The 25,851-nt window shown below is 46.2% G+C and overlaps 1 protein-coding gene across 1 annotated transcript in view; it reads left to right on the top strand.

Moving 5' to 3' along the window:
* The window catches only part of LOC148479059 (protein kinase C delta type-like), a 61,507-nt gene that overhangs the window by 18,272 nt on the left and 17,384 nt on the right, over positions 1-25,851 (top strand). The window contains exons 3-6 of the mRNA XM_088455013.1: positions 14,258-14,428; positions 18,933-19,024; positions 22,799-22,861; positions 25,433-25,571. Coding sequence (XP_088311139.1) covers positions 14,258-14,428; positions 18,933-19,024; positions 22,799-22,861; positions 25,433-25,571 — 465 coding nt within the window. The remainder of the gene's footprint in view (positions 1-14,257; positions 14,429-18,932; positions 19,025-22,798; positions 22,862-25,432; positions 25,572-25,851) is intronic.

Raw genomic sequence — 25,851 nt, 5'->3', positions numbered from 1 at the left:
AAGTAGAAAATAAGCACAGACAGCAGCACTAGCAAAAGTCACATACCATGCAGAGAATTATACTCACTGCACCTTCTGCTACAATCAACCTCCCAGATTGAGTGTCTGGGAGGGCTATAGCGCTGCGAACACTGTCCTTTGCAGGGGGAGAGGTACGCAGGGGGACTGGTCCACTGGAAGCCCGCCTGGGAGCTCTGCTATGCTGCCTGAGGAAGATGGCCGCCGGGGAGCTCTGAGGAGGAGTGGCCGAGTGAGAACAGCCCAGCGACGCCAGCACACATGAGAGAAGGCGCGCTGGGCTGAGGGGAGGAGCGCTGAAGCAGGGAAGGCTGCCTCCCCTGCTAGTACTAAACCCCCGGGGAAGCCGGTTACCCGCCGGTACTTACACCCCGGGGGCCAGCGGACACGCGGGGTATTCCTGAAGAGGGGGAGCCCGCCGCCGCTACTAGCGCCGCCGGTCTGTCCCCATGAAGACTGCATTTTCCCCGTGTGCAGCGCTGACAGCGCTGCACGCGGCTTACCTGGCCCCTTCAGTCCGGCAGCAGTCCTTGGGTGGTCCCGAAGCCACGCTAGCACTGACTCCGGGGTCCCGCTGTGATCCCCGGATCAGTACCGGCATCGCAGCGCCAGCGGGGCTGTTGGAGCGGCAGCATAGACGCCCAGATGGACAGTCTGATGCTGCCGCTCTGAAGACAGTAAAAATAAAATAATAAAATCTTCTTTTTTTTTTTTTTTTTTTTAAAATAAAGAATAAAGCTTAGGGGCTGCTTATGCAGCCCCACTGCGCAAGGTGACCCGACTCCGGCCGGGCACCAACTAAAACTGAGGTGCCTGTGGCCGGGGCGGGGTATAGAGGAGGACGGACTCAAGTGCATCCTGGGAGCAGCAAAGCTTTAACTGCGTGGTGCCCATGGATCCAGATCCAGCTATACCCCAAGGTCAACCCTGTGGACCCCCTATGGACCCTGAAGTAGAAACTGAACATTTCCTACAACAGTATGTACTACTCCCTTCAGAGAACAGCACATACAGGCTCTAACCAGAGTAGAAAGAGAAGTGGGAGGCCCTGGTGCACAACTGTGCAAGAAGACAAGTACATTAGAGTCTCTAGTTTGAGAAATAGACGCCTCGCAAGTCCTCAACTGGCAGCTTCATTAAATGGTACACGCAAAACGCCAATGTCAACGCTCACAGTGAAGAGGCGACTCCGGGATGCTGGCCTTCTAGGCAGAGTGGCAAAGAAAAAGCCATATCTAAGACTGGCCAATAAAAGGAAAGATTAATATGGGCAAAAGAAAACAGACATTGGACAGAGAAAGATTGGAAAAAACTGTTATGGACAGACGAATCGAAGTTTGAGGTGTTTGGATCACACAGAAGAACATTTGTGAGATGCAGAACAAGAGAAAAGATGCTGGAAGAGTGCCGGATGCCATCTGTCAAGCATGGTGGAGGTAATGTGATGGTCTGGGGCTGCTTTGGTGCTGGTAAAGTGGGAGATTTGTACAAGGTAAAAGGGATTTTGAATAAGGAAGGCTATCACTCCATTTTGCAACGCCATGCCATACCCTGTGGACAGCACTTGATTGGAGCCAATTTCCTCCTACAACAGGACAATGACCCAAAGCACACCTCCAAATCATGCAAGAACTATTTAGGAAAGAAGCAGGCAGCTGGTATTCTGTCTGTAATGGAGTGGCCAAAGCAGTCACCAGATCTCAACCCCATTGAGCTGTTGTGGGAGCAGCTTGACCGTATGGTACAAACAAAAAAATGTCAGCTGCTCAATCAATCTGGTAGTACTTTTACAGGTGCATGAAAGGGAGGGGTCATACCAAGTAGAAAAGAGAGGGGGGTTTAACCCCCTATTGATCCTCAGCACACTAAACCATACCAGCAACAATATATGAAAACTATATGGTAGTAGAATTTCAGAGATATTAGTTGCATGCATTTGCAAATACATGGGATGCTGCTAGGCCTCGTCAAGGCTTCTCTGTCACTAGCAGTCCCTACACTAAACGGTTCACATCCGGGGCGCAGAGCACCCCAAATTAAGTCCAGCCCAGGACCCCCCAGGGCATCACACGAAAAATGGAAAAAGAATGACAGTGCGGTGTAAAGTATAGAAGTGTGCGAGTAATTACTAAGTGTTAAGGGGTTAAAATATATGTGAAAAATTACATGAATAATAAACAAACATAAAAAGGTGATGTGAAAAGTAACTATGAGTATTAAGTGGTGATGCCCTCAGGAGGCCCAGCCAGAGCAGCCTCGGGGTCCCTACGCCCCAAACGCTCACCCCAAATGTAATGTATGCCAATTAAAGCCTCATAATAAAGGCACATATATATTTTTTGGCAAATGTAAGGCCTCACGATAAAGGCACATACATAAATGCATCCGAATTGAGAGCCAGCTTACCTGGGAGTCACCCCTTTTTCCATTTTTCGTGTGATGCCCTGGGGGGGTCCTGGGCTGGACTTAAGTTGGGGTGCTCTGCCCCCCGGACGTGAACCGTTTAGTGTAGGGACTGCTAGTGACAGAGAAGCCTTGACGAGGCCTAGCAGTTTCCCATGTATTTGCAAATGCATGCAACTAATATCTCTGAAATTCTATTACCATATAGTGTTCATATATTGTTGCTGGTATGGTTCAGTGTGCTGAGGAACAATAGGTGGTTAAACCCCCCTCTCTTTTCTACTGACCGTATGGTACGCAAGAAGTGTTCATCAAGCCAATCCAACTTGTGGCAGGTGCTTCAGGAAGTGTGGGGTGAAATTTCTTCAGATTACCTCAACAAATGAACAGCTAGAATGCCAAAGGTCTGCAATGCTGTAATTGCTGCAAAAGGAGCATTCTTTGGAGAAAGCAAAGTTTGAAGGACAAAATTATTTCAAATAAAAATCATTATTTCTAACCTTGCCATTGTCACTTATGTGTCCATCACTCCTATTGCCCAGATGCAATCGGCACTCAGGGAACTGTTAAACAGATGAGTCAGCAGTAAACACTTGCATTCCAATCTCTCAGAGTGTAATTATCTCCTCAGGGAACAGTGGGCCTGATTGAGAGATGTACGCAAGCCCGATAGTTTACGTACATCTCCGATCTTTGTCATTCTGCACATGCGTAGGATCTGTACTGCGCATGTGCATATCTGTGTCTGTGACAATGGTCACAGTGCTCTCTAAACCGCAGTATGATTGACATTCTGGGCAAAATTTACTAAGCGGCGGGTTCTAACCTCCGGCGGTTTGGTGGCGGTTTTGCTATCCGCAGATTTACTAAGGCCAAAACCGCTGCAAAACCACCGTCATAACACATTTTAGAATAGAATAGAACAGGGCTGTCATTTAGAAACCGCCGCAAAACCGCCACCAAATTCCCGGCGTTTAGAACCCGCTGCTTAGTAAATTTTGCTCTTTGTGGTTGTTTGGGAAAGGGGAAGTGGTTTTTACAGAAAGTGGTGGCGTGTCAACCCCGTTTTTCTGGGCGTACCAAGGTTAGTGGCTGCATCCTTGGACGCAGCTCCACTGGCCCCGGAAGCGTGAAACTCACGGCCATCTTGGGTAACCTGAGGGTTACTTAGATGACCGATGTTCATGCAGGTGATGCCATGCAGCTGTGGATCACAAAAGCATCCTGCTACTTTTACATATTATCGCAGAGCAGCTGCGTCCAGAGACTGTGTACAACTCTGAATCAGGCCCAATGTACATCATAAAACACTAACCTTATATATTCAAATGTGAGTTTCTAGCATTGGACCGGCAGGCTACAATTGGCGGCTGTGTCCACCTCGGCACATCCTTTTCGGAGTTTGCTTGGTTACTATAGAAACAGAGTGTATACATAAATAGAAATAATCCCAAGTACATGCAAGTAGGTAATAGCACATATACAAACATAATGATACTGTGAGCATGATACACTAATCATAATAAGCCAATAAACCACATATATAATAAAGAGAATGTAACAACTGCATTAGAGACCTAATCATAGAAAATGTACAAATCAACTAGATCTAAAAAGAAAAAAGTCTCAATAAATCTGCAGCACATATAATTGGTACCCCTGAGCATCCATCTACATAATGTAATCCTGCATTATATTGTTAACATCCTGAATGTCGTCATTCAGAACATAATGCTGTCGACATTCTCACTGTTGACAAAATATATCACACCTATCAGCTCAGCAGGAGTATGCACAAAACTAAAAGAATAAAGCTCACCTTATATCCTATGACACCATGTCTGATTCCGAACGCTGCCCATCATCCTATCATGACTGCAGTACGCTGTGATGACATAGTAATAATATATATAATTATATGTATATATACACAATCATTTATGCCTGTACACACACACATATATACTTGCAGGTGTCCATCAAGTGAACCCACAATACAGATTCCAATGACAACGGCACTCATTAATAAATGATGCTTAACTGCAGAAAATATATACCAATGTTTCCATACTTTATTGCATCGTCTTCACGGTACCTTGAAGACAATACAATAAAGTATTGAAACGTTGGTTCCTACTGTCTGCAGTTAAGCATAGTTTTATTACCGAGTGTCACCATCATTGACATATATATGATCCGCCAAGATCTGTCCCATGTGATATATATATATAAAAATTCTTTAAAAAAAAATAAAATATATATATATGCAGATAGTAGGAATAGCGCACTCATGAGAATAGTATAAAAAGTATAATTTTACTTGTAATAATGCTCACATACATCAAGGCTAAGAACTATGGGGGCGATTAAATTCAACGCGATGTTGAATAGCCACGGGAGGGAGCTCCCACAGCCATTCAATTCACCGCACTGTTTGGGCTGCTAAAGGATTTCTTCTCGCACCCCCCTGGGGATGTGGAGAGAAATCCGACCAAAGTGCCGAGCACGCAGCTGTTTTTCTGCTTTGGAATTGAATCGCCACCTTTGTACACAGCCCATTAATCAGCTCTTCTCAGCTGGCAGATCTCTTAGTCGCCACCGCTATAGGAGCCTCCGGGTCAGCGCTGCTTCTGGAGATAGCAGAGGACCTCAACTTCTCACATCAGTTTAGACCACGCCCTACATATATAATAAAATTAATTAAAAGTCTAAAATTAATAGCATAGTCATAATGGGGGCAATTCAACTCAGCATGATGTTGAATAGCCCCAGTAAGGAGTTCCCAAAGCTATTCAATTCACTGTGTTGTTAAGTCATACTACAGGATATCTGCTCGCACCCTCCTGAGTTGCAAACAGAAATCCAACTTCAGTGCTGGCTGCAATGCTATTTTCTGGCTTAGCGCGGAGCTAACAGCCTCGCGGCCGGCACTTTAGTCAGAGAATGCCGGTTACCACGACTAAACACCAAGCTTATGGCGCCGTAACCCGCATTATTCAACTTAAGGCACACATCCACTAGCAGACCTCAAAACGACTGCAGGATTGCAACATTGTAATCGTGCACTCGTTTGACAGTATGTGCTGTGCCCACACTGAACGAGCAGTCGGTCAGTGTAGTCACATCAATCATCCCCTAACATGCTCAACCTGACCTTATTGTCAGGTTGTTCAGCATGTTTGCCCGATAGATGTCTAAAATGACCAGCGGGAGCGCGCATTGCTGGTCGTTTTAGACATTTTAATGAACGATTTGACAATGATTCATCGTTATTGTTCAATCGCTCATTTTAATCGTGTAGTGGATGTGCGCCATTTAGTGATTCTAGTTGGACCTAACAGCGTGGTCAATTGTATAGCTCTAGGAATTCCTTCCTAGGACTATTCAACATTGCGCTGAATGGAATTGCCCCCAATAAATGAGATAGAGACAGTAACAGGGAGTTACTAGTAGGCGGTAAATACAAGGAGCATTTCACACCAATTCCATCACATAAGAAAAACGTATGTAACATGTATGCATATACAGGGAGTCACACATGCAGCAGATCACATATGCAGTCACACATGCAGCAGATCACATATGCAGTCACACATGCAGCAGATCACCTATGCAGTCACACATGCAGCAGGTCACATATGCAGTCACACATGCAGCAGGTAACATATGCAGTCACACATGCAGCAGGTCACATATGTAGTCAGACATGCAGCAGGTCACATATTTAGTCACACATGCAGCAGGTCACATATGCAGTCACACATGCAGCAGATCACATATGCAGTCACACATGCAGCAGATCACATATGCAGTTACACATGCAGCAGATCACCTATGCAGTCACACATGCAGCAGATCACCTATGCAGTCACACATGCAGCAGATCACATATGCAGTCACACATGCAGCAGGTAACATATGCAGTCACACATGCAGCAGGTCACATATGTAGTCACACATGCAGCAGATCGCATATTTAGTCACACATGCAGCAGGTCACATATGCAGTCACACATGCAGCAGGTCACATATGCAGTCACACATGAAGCAGGTCACATATTTAGTCACACATGCAGCAGGTCACATATTTAGTCACACATGCAGCAGGTCACATATGCAGTCACACATGCAGCAGGTCACATATGCAGTCACACATGCAGCAGGTCACATATGCAGTCACACATGCAGCAGGTAACATATGCAGTCACACATAAAGCAGGTCACATATGCAGCAGATCACATATGCACTCACACATGCAGCAGGTCACATATGCAGTCACACATGCAGCAGGTCACATATTTAGTCACACATGCAGCAGGTCACATATGCAGTCACACATGCAGCAGGTCACGTATGTAGTCACATATGCAGCAGGTCACATATGCAGTCACACATGCAGCAGATCACATATGCAGTCACACATGCAGCAGATCTCATTTCTATGCAGATAAACATACAGGGTCACACATACAGAGCATCATACATGCACACATAGGACCTCATTCAGAGCTGCTCGCAAAAAGCGAGCGCTCGCTCTGAATGAGGGCGGCCGCTTTGTTTTTTCTTGCCGGCCTCCTGGCCACTCGCTAAGCTTTTAGCGAGTGACCAGGTGATGGTCGAGACCATCGTGACCATCTGGGCATGCGACGAGACCCTTGGGGTAGGGTCTCATCTAACGCAAGCCCCAGGTAGCTTCCTGCTCTAACAGAGCAGGAAGCTACCTACTGACATCACTGTTGATGTCAGTAGGGCCACCTACAAACGGCAGGCGTTCCTTCAGGAACGCCTCCGTTTGTCCGGCCACCCCCCTCCCCACCTACAAAATTAGACGAGCTGTCGATCAACATCGACAGCCGCCCCTTTTGTAGTGAGCCCCGGAGCAAGTGAATTTTGTCACTCGCTCCGGGGCTTGCGCACGAGCACATCGGCCGCTGCACATGCGCAGGTCCTCACCAACGACCCGCTTGCGAGTCACACATAGTTTGAGACACTTACACACACATACTTAAACAGTAGTTAAACTCTCTCTTATCTTGTAGGTCAGGTACTGGTTGTTCTAGTTGTCACAGATAAGCCCTCTGCTCCATGATACCAGAGCAGCCAGATAAGCAGGCAGGAGGCAGTACAATGGTCCATTTAGCCACGCCCCCTGTCCTCAGAACACACCCCCTCCCTCTGCTTATCCTACAGCACTAGCAGCAGCACTTCAATTTAAAGGTGCCCATCCACTAGCAGACATGAAAACGACTGCACAATTACGACATTGTAATCGTGCAGTCGTTTGTCAGTATGTGATGAGCCTGCACTGAACGAGCAGTCGTTCAGTACAGGCTCAATCATCATCTGCAAACATGCTCAACCTGACGTTATCGTCAGTTTGATCAGCATGTTTGCAAGATGATAGATGTCTAAACGACCAGTGGGCACGCACCTCGCTGGTTGTATTAGACACTTTTGCAAATGATTTGCAAACGATTGTTATCGTCCAATCGCTCAACTTAATCGTCTAGTGGATGGGCACCTGTAGTTAATGTCCCCCCACAGGCAGCACAAGGCAGCTGGCAGCCTGTGACAGGATTTTTTTTTTTTGTCAACACTACCAGCTAATCTTTTGGGTGGCGAGACAATTTTCACGATGGGCCTGCAGCTCCACCCGCCCCATTTATTAATCCGACCCTGGAATTACACCTTTTATTAAATTTAACATTTCCATTGTTTCGATAAATTTGCCACGCAACATAAGTTATGGTTTAAATTAATATTGCCTTTATTACATGTGGCACTTTTGTATGTGTGTGATGTTTGTCTTTACACTGTACAAGAAATGCTGTTTCACTGAAATGCAACCTGCAAGGTACAAATCTGTGGCATTAAAGGTATTACAAGAGTAAATGTACTAAACTGTGGATTAGAATGCAGTTTGCAAACAGAAATCAGATGAGGGGTTTAATATCTAAGCTTCCAGGCCTCTCCTTTTACCCCTGGCCATTGGATACCAGGATAGTACTATGAAAATATATTACAATAAATATTGCATCTATAAACGAATAATAACTATGGTCTAAACAAATAAAGTATGCTCTTGAGCCTAAAGATATAAAGCATGTCCCTGATTACAAAGAAATAAATCATGTCACTGATTATAAAGAAATAAATCATGTCACTGATTATAAAGAAATAAATCATGTCCCTGATTATAAAGAAATAAATCATGTCACTGATTATAAAGAAATAAATCATGTCCCTGATTATAAAGAAATAAATCATGTCACTGATTATAAAGAAATAAATCATGTCCCTGATTATAAAGAAATAAATCATGTCACTGATTATAAAGAAATAAATCATGTCACTGATTATAAAGAAATAAATCATGTCACTGATTATAAAGAAATAAATCATGTCACTGATTATAAAGAAATAAATCATGTCCCTGATTATAAAGAAATAAATCATGTCACTGATTATAAAGAAATAAATCATGTCACTGATTATAAAGAAATAAATCATGTCACTGATTATAAAGAAATAAATCATGTCACTGATTATAAAGAAATAAATCATGTCACTGATTATAAAGAAATAAATCATGTCACTGATTATAAAGAAATAAATCATGTCCCTGATTATAAAGAAATAAATCATGTCACTGATTATAAAGAAATAAATCATGTCCCTGATTATAAAGAAATAAATCATGTCACTGATTATAAAGAAATAAATCATGTCACTGATTATAAAGAAATAAATCATGTCACTGATTATAAAGAAATAAATCATGTCACTGATTATAAAGAAATAAATCATGTCCCTGATTATAAAGAAATAAATCATGTCACTGATTATAAAGAAATAAATCATGTCACTGATTATAAAGAAATAAATCATGTCACTGATTATAAAAAAAAGCATAACTAATAATTAGTTGTTCAAGAAAACAATGCTGCGCCCATAATAAATACCTACCTAGCATCTTCTTTCTTTCTTATGCTGGGGAATATGGTAATCCATATGGGAAAGAGAAAAAACATATGGGCCAGATGAAATTAGCCACAGATTGAGTCTTGCGGTCTGTCCCCCTACAAATGTGCTCAGAGCTATTCAATTACAAACCCACAAGCAGCCCAGGAACAGCAGCTAAAGCTTGTTTATACTTCCAGCATCCAGAGGTACAAGGAGAAATTAGCATTAACTGCCAGTACCTCTTGCTGTCTCCATAATAGGTCCAGGGTGCGCGGGGCACACCCTGCACCCATAGTATTATTTACCTACCGGAGTCCACGTCGGTGCAGGGATTCATCGTTGTAAAAACGACCGGAAAATGGCAGGCGCAGCCATTTTACAATCGTTTGCACAGTACAGAGAAAATGGCCACCGCGGCCGTTTTCCCGGTGACTAGCGCATACTCTATAGAGTCTGGGCCCAGAGTCTATAACTCCGGTGCTGACTGCACACAGCTCAGTACGCTGCCGGTCGCCGGACAGAGAGGAGGGGGCCCGTGTCGGAGACTGCACATGGGCCCCCTCCTCTCTAGAAATGCCCCTGGGTCCTGGGGGCAAATTAAAAGATACACATCCCCTCACACATCACTCAGAAAGAGGATGCTGGTGCTGCTCAGTGGGTGCGATCTCCAGAAATGTTACAGGGGAAGGGGGCAACCCTGGGCCCCTACCGGGTCCCTCACACAAGCCCAGGCCCCGGTAAACAGTACCCGCTCCCCCTTTTGGCACCACTGCTACCTGCTGGCTCTGAGCTGCTCAAGTGTCTATAATTGAATAGTTCCGGGTACTTTAGCTAACAAAACAAACTTAATGACTCACGGCTAATTGAATCTGCCCCTTCGAATGAATGGTTCACTCCCGAGAAGCACCTGACTGTCCCTACACCAAATGATTTAAGCTCCAGTGAGTAGGAAAAGGTAATAGGTAGCTAAGCAGGAGCGATCTCTTACACTGCTCAGCCAATCACATACAGTATGAGAGCAGCAGCAAATCCTTTGTTAAAATAAATAATAGATAATTCAAGTCTATATGTGCAAAGTGGGAAAACTAGGTACAATACTGCATCTAATGCACACTTAGGGCCTGATTCAGACCCGGTCGCAAGCGCTGAGCGCTCGCAACCGGGTCGATGGTGGCCCAAAGCACATGCGCAGGCCAGGGCCGGCTCAGTCATGCGCATGCGCGAGACCCGGATAGCGACGGGCACTCCGTCGCTCCGGGTCTCGTACCAAAGGGGGCGTGCTGTCGATGTTGAGTGACAGCACTCCCCCATTGGTGGGCGGGCCGGGGGGTGGCTGCCCAAACAGAGGCGTTCCCATATGAACGCCTACCGTTTGGGGCTGGGCCCCCCTGACATCACAAGTGATGTCAGTGGAGAGATTCCGGCTCTGTTAGAGCCGAAATCTCTCTGGGGCTTGCGGCAACGAGACCCTACCACAAGGATCTCATCGCAAGCCCAATGGTCGTGATGGTCTTGACCATCGCGACCATCTTCCTGGCCGCTCGCTATAGCTGTGGGTGGTCACCCACAGCTATGCGAGCGGCCAGGAGGCCGTTCTAAAAGCGCTCTGTCAGAGCGTCCGGCTCTGAATCAGGGCCTTAGCACAGACTGATTTACATTCATACAACTCCTCACATCAGTGGCTGCAAACTTTTTCTCCAGCAGACAGAGAAGCTGAGAGGGGGTGGAGGGAGGTACATATACAAAGTACCTGTCCCAGGTCCACTTGGAGCCTCATCCTCACGTCCGCGGCCTTAGCTAAATTGTATTATGGGTTGGGGAAAATGACAGTGCAGACCAAAAGCTTCTTATTGTTCTGTCTTATTTAATAAAATAGTAAAATCCTTGTTGGCAGTGGGGTAACTAGGGCAGGGTGAGCGGGCACGTGCCCTGGATGCCGTGGGACCCATGGCGCAGGGGGGCACCGCCAACCACGGTACCGACCTGCCCTAGATAGCCAGTGTAGCGCTGACCGCAGTGAGTGCGGTCACTGCTACACATTTACTCAGGACCGGTGCTAGGCTTCCATGCGCCCAGCACCGGTCCTGTGCTGCACACACAGCCGAGCCCCTTCCCTCCCCCTAAACGCCTACCCAATAGCGCCAGGCGGAGGGTGGGAGGCGGGCTCCGGCTGGTGTATTTACACACATATCGCCGCCAGCGCCAGTGGCGTAAGTTCATCCTAGACGCCCGGAGGCAAGTTATAATTTGGTGCCCCCCCGTCACAGCCGCTGACACTGTAATGTAGCAATTCTCATGCAGACAGGCTATAGATAGACTAAGACAGCAGCTGATGGTCTGACACGGAGTTCTCCACTAGTGTATGGTGGCTTATCAGGTGCCATGAAGGGCCATGATGGTACATAGTTACAGCCCTAAGTGGGGTGAATATGTTGTGGACAATGGAGGAGGTGCCCTCTTTAGAGCTGGAGCCCGGCGGCAGGCGCCTCCATTGTCTCCCATAGTTCTGCCCCTGTATCTGTCACTGTCCTATAGTATGTATCACAATACGTCCTGGCGCACCCAGAACAGTTATATTTGGTTCTCCAGTATAAAGATTAATCATAACCCTGCCCATGATATGTATATATATATAATCTCCGTGCCACACATATAATATATAGTAAGTATAGATCATCAGCCTGTCCTGCACATACAGTAGATAGCTATGTGTGCTGCTGCTGCTGCTGCCCGCCCTCTCATCTTCTCCTCCTCTCCAGCCTTTGATGGATTTTACACTACGCCACGGATACAATATTCCTTCCCTCGCAGAAAGGTGCTGTCCCACGTCCCCGGTGCAGGTAAACAGCTATTCCGGGCCGCCTCTCCATCCATCCTGTCTCCTACCGCCCCCTCCCAGGTTTAGGGGACGCATAGAGAGGAGAAGACAATTCCAATGGGGACTGCTGGTAGCTGCCAGGAGGGTGATGCAGGACTGTGACTGGCAAGAGGGTGCGAGGCAGGGGCTTGGCAATAGAGGGGGCTTCAGAAACTTATCATGGACTAGCAGAGAGAGGGGGCATTGCTAATATTCGAGGACATGCAAAAGCTGAGGTACAGGGTAATAGGAGTGGGCAACATGGCAGAACCCAAAGGGAGAGGGAGGTGATAGTTCTGGGGGGCAAAGGGAGGGGAGCTCTTACCTGTGGCTGAGCTCTCAGACAGCAGGGGCTGCCGGCTCCCGATCAGCCAGTTTTATTTCTCCGGGAGGTGGTCCACCACGCAGATCCTGTCTCCCGGGTCCCAGCCGCACTCTCCACAGACAGTGTCTCCACCACCACGGTCCGTCTGCACTCTGCAGTGTCGGGCGGCTCTTCAGAGGAGCACGGGGCAGGTGCAGGATGAGGTCGCGGGCGGTCACATGATACGTGGTGACGTCCGCGGCCCGCCGAGAGCACAGAGTGTGTAGTGGAGCCGGAGGAGGAGCGCCGCTGATGCTGATTGGCGCTCAGCTCAGCGGCTCCTCTCTCTGGCTTTCTTTTATTTACAGACTAGTGAAGCCGGCGGTAGCGGTATAGGGGTAGGTATAGATGCGGTGGAAGGAAGTGGAACGGCCGGGTCCCTGGAGACAATGGAGCCAGATGCCCCCTTCAGGGCTGGGCGCCCGGCGGCAACTGACTCCATTGTCTCCGGGAGTTCCGCCACTGGCCAGTGCGGCGGCGATGTGTGTGTTAACCAGCCAGCAGCCAATGAGTCAGACAGACTCTCATTGGCTGCTGCTGCTGCACACACATCGCCGCCGCCCGGCAGCAATGTGTGTGTTAATCACTAGCCAATGAGAGTCAGACAGACTCTCATTGGCTGCTGTGCCCGCTGCAAGAGCCGGGCTGGAGCTCACTCATGAGCTTGGTCTTCCGGCTCCTGCAGTGGCTAACGGGAGAGACGTCACAACGTCTCTCCCATAATGCAGAGCGCGAAAGCCCGGTGGTTTGGACGGCAGTGGGAGCAGGAGCCGGGATTAAGGTAAGTGGTTTTTCTTTAACTCGTGTGTTGCATCGGGGTGGGGGGGGGACCACTACTGGGGAGAGGGCTACTACTGGGGCACTGCATCGGGGGGAGGACCCACTACTGGGGGCACTACTGGGGAGGGGGCTACTCCTTTGGGCACTGCATGGGGGGACTACTGGGGGCATTGAATAGGGAGGACCACTACAGGGGGCACTGTGTAAGGGGCACTGGATAGGGGGATCACTACTGGGGGCCTGCAGAAGGGGGAACACTACTGGGTGTACTGTATAAGGGGCACTGGATAGGGGGATCACTACTGAGGGCCTGCATAAGGGGGACCACTACTGGGGGCACTGCATGGGGGGGACTATTGGGGGCATTGAATAGGGAGGACCACCTCAGGGGGCACTGTATAAGGGGCACTGGATAGGGGGATCACTACTGGGGGACTGCAGAAGGAGGAACACTACTGGGGGTACTGTATAAGGGGCACTGGATAGGGGGGATCACTACTGAGGGCCTGCATAAGGGGGACCACTACATGGGGCACTGCATAAGGGGGATCACTACTTGCATGCATACGGGAGACCACTACTGGGGGCACTGTATAAGGGGCACTACTGGGGGTGCATATGGAATGGAAAGGAATGTTCAGAGTGATGAGAGAGAGCTGTGTGTCATGTTGACATGCCCCATTTTTACGTGGCCATGCCCCTTGTGACCACGCCTCTCTTCTCTTCGCGCCACATAGGAGGGGGGGCTCCATTTTAAAATTTGCCCTGGGCTCCATATACCCTAGTTACGCCACTGCTTGTTGGACAACAACACATTTGCCTTCATGTTCCTGTGTTGTTTATGAGGCTGACACTGTGATATTTCCTCTAGGTCCTGTTGGCAGCAGACTCACGTAGCAGCCAGTTGTTGGCTGTCAAGGTCATCAAGAAGAGGGATCTGCTCGCCGAGGGCAAAGAACTCGCGTTTGTGGAACGGAGGGTGTTAGAAGTTGCACATGGGAGCGCCTTCCTCACACATGCCTACTTTGCTCTGCAGACCAAGGTACTGCTGTGATTGCTTCTTTATTGCTTAATATCCATACGTACCATATACAGTCAAGTGCATAAATATTGGGACATTGACAGAATTTTCATATTTTGGCCTCTATTCACCACCACAATGTCTTTGAAATGAAATAAACAAGATGTGCTTTAACTGCAGACTTTCAGATTTAATTTGAGGGTAATTACATCCAAATCAGGTGAACGGTGTAGGAATTATAACGGTTTCTATATGTGCCTCCCACTTTTTAAGGGGCCAAAAGTAATGGGGCAAACTAAACAATCCTAAATCTAACTTTCACTTTTTAATACTTTGTTGCAAATCCTTTGCAGGCAATTACAGCCTGAAGTCTGGAACACATAGACATCACCAGACGCTGGGTTTCATCCCTGGTGATGCTCTGCCAGGCCTCTACTGCAAATGTCTTCAGTTCCTGCTTGTTCTTGGGGCATTTTCCCTTCAGTTTTGTCTTCATCAAGTGAAATGCATGCTCAATCGGATTCAGGTCAGGGGAGTGACTTGGCCATTGCATAACATTCAACTTTTTAGCCTTAAAAAACTCTTTGGTTGCTTTTGCAGTATGCTTCGGGTCATTGTCCATCTACACTGTGAAGCACCGTCCAATGAGTTCTGAAGCATTTGACTGAATATGAGCATATGATATTGCCCGAAACACTTCAGAATTCATTCTGCTGCTTTTGTCAGCAGTCACATCATCAATAAATACAAGGAAACCAGTTCTATTGGCAGCCATACATGCCCACGCCATGACACTACCACCACTATGCTTCACTGATGAGGTGGTATGTTTTGGATCATGAGCAGTTCCTTTCCTTCTCCATACTCTTTTCTTCCCATCACTCTGGTACAAGTTGATCTTTGTCTCATCTGTCCATAGGATGATGTTCCAGAACTGTAGTGGCTTTTTTAGATGTTGTTTGGCAAACTCTAATCTGGTCTTCTTGTTTTTGTGGCTCACCAATGGTTTACATCTTGTGGTGAACCCTTTATATTCACTCTTGTGAAGTCTTCTCTTGATTGTTGACTTTGACACATATACACCTACCTCCTGGAGAGTGTTCTTGATTTGGCCAACTGTTGTGAAGGGGTTTTTCTTCACCAGGGAAATAATTCTTCTGTCATCCACCACAGTTGTTTTCCGTGGTCTTCCGGGTCTTTTGGTGTTGCTGAACTCTCCGGTGCGTTCTTTCTTTTTAAGAATGTTCCAAACAGTTGATTTGGCCACACCTAATGTTTTTGCTATCTCTCTGATGGGTTTGTGTTGATTTTTCAGCCTAATGATGGCTTGCTTCACTGATAGTGACAGCTCTTTGGATCTCATATTGAGAGTCGACAGCAACTGATTCCAAATGCAAATGTCACACCTAGAATCAACTCCAGACCTTTTACCTGCTTAATTGATAATGAAATAACGAGGGAATAGCCCACACCTGTCCATGAAATAGCTTTTGAGTTGATAGCCCCATTACTTTTGGCCCCTTAAAAAGTGGGAGGCACATATAGAAACCGTTGTAATTCCTACACCGTTCACCTGATTTGGATGTAATTACCCTCAAATTAAATCTGAAAGTCTGCAGTTAAAGCACATCTTGTTTGTTTCATTTCAATGCCATTGTGGTGGTGAATAGAGGCCAAAATATGAGAATTCTGTCAATGTCCCAATATTTATGCACCTGACTGTATGCTAATATTCTGCTGTGACTTTTCTTTTTAAAAATTAAATCTCATCTAGATGTAAAGCACAACAGAATATGCTGGCACCATATATATATATAATACATTTTCAAAACTGCTTGTAAACGGTATCTACATCACTTGGGGGTCTATTCATGACGTTAATTATTGGGGACCCCCGATAATTAACATTCTAACTTGCCGATTCAGCATTGCTCCGGTGCGGTGACAGGTGACCTGAAAATCAGCTTTACGGCGAGCGGCATCACTGCTCCTATCAGAGCCGTGAATCTTTTCACTACTCCTTTTGGAGCAGTGCTGCTAGTGCGCATGTGTAACCTATAGGTCACGCATGCGCACAGGAGCCCCGACATCTGACGGAAGGAGTGGACAGGGGCGGAGGGATACAAAAGGATCCTTCTTCGCAACCCAGACCTCCTTTCCATAGGGAAGGAGCAGGTTGTGATACACAAGATGGCGAATGCTCCCGCACTCAAGCTCCGAAAATAATGTATTTTTGGAGCTTGATGAATTCTGTCCCCATACTAGTGTATGGGGACAGCGGGCCATTCCGCCAGTGGAAGGTAAGTAGGAGATATCTGTGATATCTTGATGAATGGCCTGATAAATTAATTTTTACAATTACAGGTAAAAAATTTCATTTTCATTTGCTTTTGTAATAATTAAGCGACGATGAATAGGCCACTTGGTGATAAAGGGATTATTGAAGATAGAGAGGAAAACAGAAATGAATGCTGTACCTGAGTGTATGTCAGTAACATCTCTCCCATTGTGTGCTGCCTTCTGTATTACATTCATTTTTATTTATTTATTACCAGTTATTTATATAGCGCACACATATTCCACAGCGCTTTACAGAGAATATCTTACCATTCACATCTCCCAGTGGAGCTTACAATCTATATTCCCTACCACATGCTCACAAACATACACACTATGGTCAATTTTGCGGGGAGTCAATTAACCTACCAGTATATCATTACAGCAATATCTCCTGCCCCGTCTACTCCTCCACTGCTAGAACTGGGCTGTTTACTTGATTTAAATATAGCACAGATCTTAGCCGATGGTCATTTAATAGTGGGGTAATCTGAGGGGCGGCATTTACTGGACTAGTACATGGGAGTATATAGGAGGTCATGAGGATGGGATATCCTAACCTGGAAATACTGTTAAGAACTAGCTGGCCATAATTCCTTTTATCATATTGTTACTGATATACAGGGGTAGAAGTATAGGAGACAATGGAGGCGCCTGCCCCGGGCGCCAGGACTGAAGGGGCACCTCCTCCATCACCAATAATATATTCACCCCACTTAGGGCTGTAAATATGGGGGATAAGGGGGGCACTAAATGATATCTTGCCTCCAGGCATCTGGGATGAACTTCCGCCACTGCTGATATATGATTATAACACCATCACTGCTGTAAAATATTCCCCTCTAATCTCTGTAATATATTTACCCTCTCACCTGTAGTACAGTATTTCTTCCCCATCCCCCCACCTATACAGTAATACATTCCCCTACATATTACTTGTGTCATGTGCTCCGTGGATTGAGGATCAGCGCTACAGATAACAGCTTCTAGTGATAATACAGTTGTGCAGCTCTTTTGCAATTATTCATTATTTTTGTTTTAGATGCAAAAATTACTATTAATCTTTGCATGTAGGACAATTATAATATTCTGGTATAAAAATAAAAATGTTACTGGTGTTATGTAATAATAACTGGACTGTAATAACATTATAGAACATGTTCTATAAACTGTAATACTTATTTTTCCCCCTTGTGTCCCCTGCCCTCTCTCTGCTCTCATAGGGGCCTATTCATCATAACTTAAAATTCTCTGGAGGTAATTAGGTTTAGAACTCGCATGGAGTTCTACCTAATTACCGGAGAAATTCATCAGTCCTCCTCCCCATAATTATCTATTCCGAAAAGCTGTCATTTTTGCGATTTCTATTCTTTTGCAATTGCGAGAGTTTTCCCTCTCTACACTAACTTACCGCATCTGGAATCTGTGCTGCACATGCGCTGTTACATTCGTAAAACCAGTGCATGCACAGCACTACCTACAGCTGCGGTAATTTTGTGTGTCCCTCTTAACCCCCCTCCCCCTCCGCATACCTTCCCCATGTCCCACACTTACCTGCCCGCTGCAGCGCCTCTGGCTCCGGTGGCTGTTCAGACGTGTTCTCCCGGCAGAGCACTGTACAGTTTAGAAGAAAAAAAAAGTTTTTTTTTTTCTAAACTTTATTGTGTTCTGCTGGGAGAACAGTGTCCGAGCAGACACCGGAGCCAGAGGAGGGACCAAAGCGCCGGATGAAGATGCCGGGGGACCTGCCCATGCTGACACAGGTAAGTGTTACCTGCTATTTGCCACCTCACAGTGGCGGACAGTAACTCCATCAACTTTGATGAATACCATAATTTCTATATCCCCATACTATTGTACGGGGAGTGTGGAAATTAACGCAGGGGGACTTAACCAGGAGATATCAGTGATGTCTCCTGTGTTAAGATACTTCATGAATACTAAAATAACGGTATTTAAGGAAAATGTCCTTAAAAACATTATTTTAGTGTTGATGAATAGGCCCCTTTGTCTTCCCCATGACCATCCATTATATTCCCATGAAGAGAAAATAACCGAAGGACAGTTTTTATGAATTAATAATGTATATAATTTATCTTTACTTATTTATGGTCTAAAGATGACATTCCCCATGTCCTCCTGGCCTCTCTGACATGTATACTGATACTATTGCTTCTACCATACACAGGAGCATTTACTACTCGGCATGGAGTATGCATGTGGCGGAGATTTCCATCGTCTCCTGCAGAGGAAAGGCCGCCTTACCATCCCCAGTGCAAGGTGAGGATATGGGAGAATATCTTGTTAGAGACACTGGTTAGAGGAAGGACTTTATGATATGTGATATATTATAATGATCTATTGTATTCAGTGGAAAGGGTTCTCCTGATGTATAGAAATAGATAACACAGTATGTAATAGCATGGACTATATGCAGCAGCAGCTCCTCCCCTCTTGCCTGAGGGGGCTGCCGCTGCTGCTGGCCTGGGTCCCGGCGCCTGCTCATTGAATCAGGACCTGCGCATGCGCATAAGCGGTGGTGGCGTCGCGCATGCGCATATCACCAGTTTCTCGGGGCTGCATTGGTGGCAGCCTCAATAAGCCCTGTAGGGCTGCCCAAAAGGCAGAGCATCGGCTTCCACTGCAAGCAGCTCTCTGCTGATCGCAGCACGGACCGGCAGTCCCAGGGGGAGGAGACACCTTCCCCTGGGGCTGCCTGTCTTTAGCGTGACTGGCAGGAGGCACCTCTAATAGGAAGCCACCTCCAGTCACAGTGAAGTCAGTACAGTCACGGAGTGCACTGGCTCATTGAAGTTGCTGATTTTACTGGGGGGGCGCAGCCTCGCAGCCCCTAGGTAACATCTGCCACTGAGTATAAGTCTTATACTGTAGCTTAGGATTGGGATATCAATAGTATTAGCAGTGACATACATTAGTTGTAACAGAATTGTGCAGCTGCTTTCATCAAAGTGGGCAAACACATCGCCGGTCACAGCTGGGTATTCTATACATATAATGGTCAGTGACATGAAGGTGGACTTTTACAAAGGGGCAGTTTTGTATGTGGTTGGGAAACCGCCACACATCAAATGTGATTTTTAGATCCAACCCATTTACTAATCTGTGTTTTGAAACAATTTGCATCCAGATTTGTGGTGGTTTTCAAACTCTTAAATTGCATTAGGTCCTTATATTCTGTAAGAGCCCAGCCTACACAGGATTGGGCCCTGTCCTCTAAGGGGGAACTTGAAAAACTGGTCTTAAACGTGTTACTATTTCTTTTATTTCCCCTAGAGACGCTACTTTTTACTTTATTTATCACAGGGTACTACTCTTTATTAATTATGGGGTACTACTCTTTATTAATTACGGGGGTACTACTCTTTATTAATTACGGGGGCACTACTCTTTATTAATTACGGGAGTACTACTCTTTATTAATTACGGGGGCACTACACTTTATTTTGTTAATTACGGTGGCACTACTCTTTATTTTTGCTTATAATAGGGGCATTACTCTATTTTATTTATTGCATTGCTCTACTAATTTATTTTTTATGGGGGTGCTACTCATTAATTATTATAGGGGCTCTCTTCTTTAGTTTATATACTATAGTGGTGCTACTTTTTATTCATTACAGGGCACTGCTCTTTTTATTTTATGGGGGCACAACTATTTCATTTAGTGCAGGGTAATACTTTTTATTTTATTTGTTACGGGGACATCTGTAGAGCACCAACTGTGCATACTGTTGCTTATAGTTCTACAAGAGTTTCCATAATGTTATAGTATTTTCCTGGCCCCTAATGTTGTGGAGCCCATTGTCCCTAGGACGGTACTCTTAACTTGCGGGGGCCTGATCATTTTTTCTCCATTTTTTTTTTCAGTCTACAGACAAAATAGCACAAATGGCCTGGGGTCTAGCCTCTGTCAGAGACACCTTTCTTTTTTATGACTAGTCTTGATTGGCTATATGGTTTGAGCTGCTTAATACTAGCCTAATCTATATGGTTATTATTTGTAAATATTAGGGTTATAGTTTCAGATTGGGCAGATTGATGTCTGGTTTGGGGAATGGGTTCGATTCCCGTCAGCGGCAGGCCGACATCAGCAGAGTTCCGAGCAGCGGAAGCCCGACAGCGCTGGAAATCCCGATCGTGGATAGGTGAGTATCTACTAACCTAACCTAACCCTCCTTAGGGGTGCCTAACCCTAACTTCCCCCCCAAGTGCCTAACCCTAACCACCCCCTTCCCCGCTGCCTAAACCTAAGTCCCCCGGGGGGGTGCCTAACCCTAAGTCCCCCCCGGGGGTGATTAACCCCAACCCTCCCTCCCTCTAGCCTAACCCTAAGTCCCCCCCGGGAGCCCTAAACCTAACCCTCCCCCCCGCGGCTACCGCTCGCGGCGCCCGGCATCACTACGATCGGGATGCCGGGCGCCGGTCTCCCGGCATCGGGGAAATGCGGGCGTCTACATCTAGATGCCCGGCATTTCACCCTTGCCGGGATATGACAGTCGGGAAGCCGGCTGCCGGTATTTAGGCAGTCGGCTTCCCGATTGCTTCCCCTGGATTTGAGTTAAGGAGAAGAAATATTGGGTTTAACACCAGAAACTTAGGATAGAGCTGCAGTGGAGATGAATTTCTATGAAGGTGCTGTTTTCCTGTGCACATACAAGCTCACCTATCTAATTGAGAGATGAACACCATTAGATTAGTGATAGAGCTTGGTAAAAGAAATTGATTCCATACGTTGCCTTCCATTCTGATAAATAAAGGTGACTGTAATAAAGGTGAGTGTTATAAGAAAATGACTTTCTGAGCATCATCTTGCTGGCATCAGTATAGATTGTAAGCTTGCGAGCAGGGTCCTCTTACCTTTATGTCTGTCTCTTACAACCCAGTCTTTTTTCTATTAATGTTGTCTCAAATTGTAAAGCGCAACGGAATACGCTGCGCCATATAAGAAACTGTTAATAAATAATAAACATAAATAAATAATACTCCTCTTAATATACTCCGGGTACACACTGAGCGATGTGTACCCAGCTGCTATGTCGGTCTGACGGGCCGACGTATCGGATCATGGGTACACATCAGAACGAGGTAATGAAGGACGGAGCAATACCTAGTTCTGTCCTTCATTAGCTGCAACGGAGCTGCTTGCGATATCGTCCGGTTGAACATGCAGCACACCAACCGGACAGTGTAGCAAGTGGGCGCAGGAGCGCACATATTGGCCATACACACTGAGCGATGTGGCCGATATGTTAATCCGATTTGCACAAAATAGTCATATCGTGCCGACATCGCTCCTGTGTGTACCCGCCGTTATAAGCTATATTCAATATATAGTAATTTGCAACAATGCACAGAGGCCCTGATTCAGAGTCGGACGCTCGCTCTGAATCAGGGCCGTCCCTCCTCCTTTTTGGAGCGGCCTCCTGGCCGCTCGCATAGCTGTGGGTGACCACCCACAGCTATAGCGAGCGGCCAAAATGATGGTCGCGATGGTCAAGACCATCGGGCTTGCGACGAGACCCTTGCGGTAGGGTCTCGCTGCCGCAAGCCCTGGAGTGCTTTTGGCTCTATCAGAGGCAAACGCACTCCCAATGACATCACTAGTGATGTCAGTGGGGCCGGCCCCAGACCGTAGGCGTTCCCATGGGAACGCCTCCGTCTGGGCAGCCACGCCCCCGGCACGCCCACCAAAGGGGACATGCTGTCAATCACCATCGACAGCACTCCCCCTTTGGTGCGAGACCTATAACAACGGCTTGGCCGTTGTTATTCGGGTCTCGCGCATGCGCACGACGGAGCCGCCTCCGTCGTGCGCATGCGCACTTGGGTAACATCGACCCACTTGCGAGCGCTCAGCGCTCGTGAGCGGGTCTGAATCAGGCCCAGAGACAGAAACATCATATTAGGCAGTTGGCAAATATGAAACAAAGAATGGGGACATTTGCACAAATTGTGGGGACTGTTGGCTGGAAATCATTCATCCATTATTTAAATGTCCCAACAATGTAACTTTACTTATTTTCTATCCACCAGGTTCTACAGTGCAGAAATTGTATGTGGTTTGCAATTCCTCCATGCTAAGGGCATAGTCCATCGGTAATTATATAGTTACAATTTAGCAACAGTATAATACAGTGATATTAGTATAGAGTCTAATATACAGAATGTAATATTCTTATCATGCCTGTTCCCAACTTTCTATGTGCAGGGGTGCCCGAGGGAAGGGGGCAGTGGGTACTAATTGCTAAGGCCCAGGCTGTTGGAGGAGCCCAGTGGGGATCCAGGTCCACCACCCTCCCAGCCCCCTCTTACATATCAGCGCTGCCGCTGAGCTGTAGTCTCCTCGGCCTGCACCTAATGTGGAGGTAGGGGAGGAGCAATCAAACTGACCATGCCCCTCTCCTTGATCTGCCCCTGGCAGAGGGGCGCACTGCACCCCGCTGTGTGGCACACAGCACCACTTTGACACACCACAAATAATATTTTGCATAGTTTGTTGTAGGGGACATGGCTGCTCCTGCACATTTAGGCCCCTACAGTAACAGGGCCCACCACCGCTCTCTATGGCCCTGTCTATGTGTTATACTTTTATCATTGGCACATATTCCCACTTATATCTTACACACGCCCTCCCTTCTGCAGTGTTTTATTAGTTTCATATCATTTTTGGGTGAGGAGAGTTTTAAAAATTTGTACTTTTCTGTGCTACTAGCAGCTCAGTTCTCTGCCAACAACTGTGGGAAAAGTGGGCTGAGAAACCTCCCACCTGGTCCTGGAGGAGCTACCAGCATCTGTGATCACTGACTGATAGAGCTTTCTCTATGAAACTAGACTTGGGGGCCTATTCATCATAACTTAAAATTCAATGGAGGTAATTAAGTATAGAACTGGCATGGAGTTCTACCTAATTACTGGAGGAATTCATCATTCCTCTCTCCATAACTATCTATTCCGAAAAGCTGTCATATTTGCGATGACAGCTTTTTGGGAAATAGATAGTTTTCCCTCTCTACACTAACTTACCGTAGCTGGAATCCATGCTGCGCATGTGCTGTTACATTCGTAAACCCAGCGCATGTGCAGCACTACCTACAGCTACGTTAATTTTGTGTATCCCCCAACCCCACCTCCCCCCCGTCCCGCACTTACCTGCCCGCGCAGAAGCCTCCGGCTACGTCCTGCTGGTCTGACACGTGGTCTCCCAGCAGACCACAGTACAGTTTAGAAATAAAACTTTTTTTTTCTTTCTAAACTTTATTCATTGTGTTCTGCTGGGAGACCACAGTTGTCCGATCAACCACCAGAGCCAGAGGAGGGAACAGAGCGCCGGAGGAAGACGCCGGGGGACCTCTCCAGCTGGAAGCAGGTAAGTCTCACCTGCTATTCACCACTTCACAGTGGCGGATACAGTACCTCCATCAAATTCCAAAAATACATAATTTTCGGAATTTGATGAATACCATAATTTCCACATAGTGTGGAAATTAATGCAGGGGGACTTAGCAAGAAGATATCAGTGATATCTCCTGTGTTAAGATACTTCATGTATACTAAAATAACATTAATTAAGGAAAATGTCCTTAAAAACGTTATTTTAGTGTTGATGAATAGGCCTCTTGGGCATACCAATATAGGATAGAAAACTAACCATTAAATACAATGAGCTAATAGTGCTATATTTCTTTTCCTGAACTAAAGACCAAACTGGTACCAAGTCTCTGTAAGGTATTAGAAAAGAAAATGCTCTGAGCCAAAAAAACAGAGGCTGATAGCAGCTATAAGATGCAGTGAATACATCTGTGAGTTAGAACAGTATACACTGGCCAGCAAGGTGGCCAAGGGCAGAAGATTTACAAGGTCAGCAGGCTGGCCACTGTTATAATCACATTTTTTCACATAAGTGCTAAGGCACACATACCAACACCATTAAAATGCATAAAACATGTATGTGTTATACAGATGGGATTAGAGCCTATAGATATGATAATGAGAATATGTGGCCAAGAGGATGGGAAAATAAACCCTGTACACTAGTAACAGGACAGGCTCTACTGGTTATATATTATGTGGGGTCACTGTTTAGGGATAATGTACTGGGAACACTTCTGGTATAATGTGTGGGGACACTACTGAGTTAATGTATAGGAGTAGGAACAATAATGATGGGAATAGTAAATTGGGCTTGCTGAGGGCATGGCAGAGGCATGCTACTAAATTTGTGCCAAAACAGCTTTTGCCACCTCTGCTTGCAGCAATAAATGGAATCCTGTGCAGGGCACAAAGGCTCTGTAACCCCATCACTGCTGAGCATAGTTTGGTACTCTTTGGGCTGCTTATATTAAACTGTTAATATCAGTAATTATTCATGCAGTACCCACACAAATTAGCATTGCAAATGTTAATGGTCTAAGTAGGGCTCTACTTATTAAATAACATTGAATGCTGCTGAACACATACCAATGTACATGAAATAGTGGGATCACAAGGACACTAACCTAACACTGAATACAATAGGAGCTGACACTCTAGTCCCTGCTTCTAACTATAAATTCAAAATTACAGATATTTAGAAAATACACATATAAAGTATAATATAATTCTATATATAAAAGTAAATCATGTTTATATAAAAGCATAGTGCATACAAAGATTTGATTTTCTTTACAGAGACCTCAAGCCAGAGAACATCTTAGTGGCTGAAACGGGCAACATCAAGATCGCCGACTTCGGTCTCGCTATTGAGAACATGCACGGAGACCGGAGAGCCACTGGCTGTGTTGGGACACGTGGCTACATCGCTCCTGAGGTGAGGTGCACATGGGTTTCCTACTGGTTACTACACACGTTGGGCCTGATTCTAATGCTGGGCACACACTTTTCGATATATCGTTGTGTTCAATCAATGAACGATATATCGCGAGTGCATCGGCAGGTTGGACACCAGATATGTCTGTGGACGATGTAATTCACAGGCATATCAGGTCAAACCTGCAGCTGACTGTCCATTCGCTTGCTGCAAGGACCGCTAACACTGACATCTCAACTGGATGGGCAAATTTAAATGCCCACCCAGTTGTGAAAGCAGC

Source organism: Taudactylus pleione, unplaced genomic scaffold (assembly GCF_031769625.1).
Source record: "Taudactylus pleione unplaced genomic scaffold, aTauple2 ptg000641l, whole genome shotgun sequence".
Taxonomy (NCBI): Eukaryota; Metazoa; Chordata; class Amphibia; order Anura; family Myobatrachidae; genus Taudactylus; species Taudactylus pleione.
The sequence above is the reverse complement of the archived record's forward strand: the minus strand, read 5'-3'. Positions and strand labels throughout refer to the sequence as shown.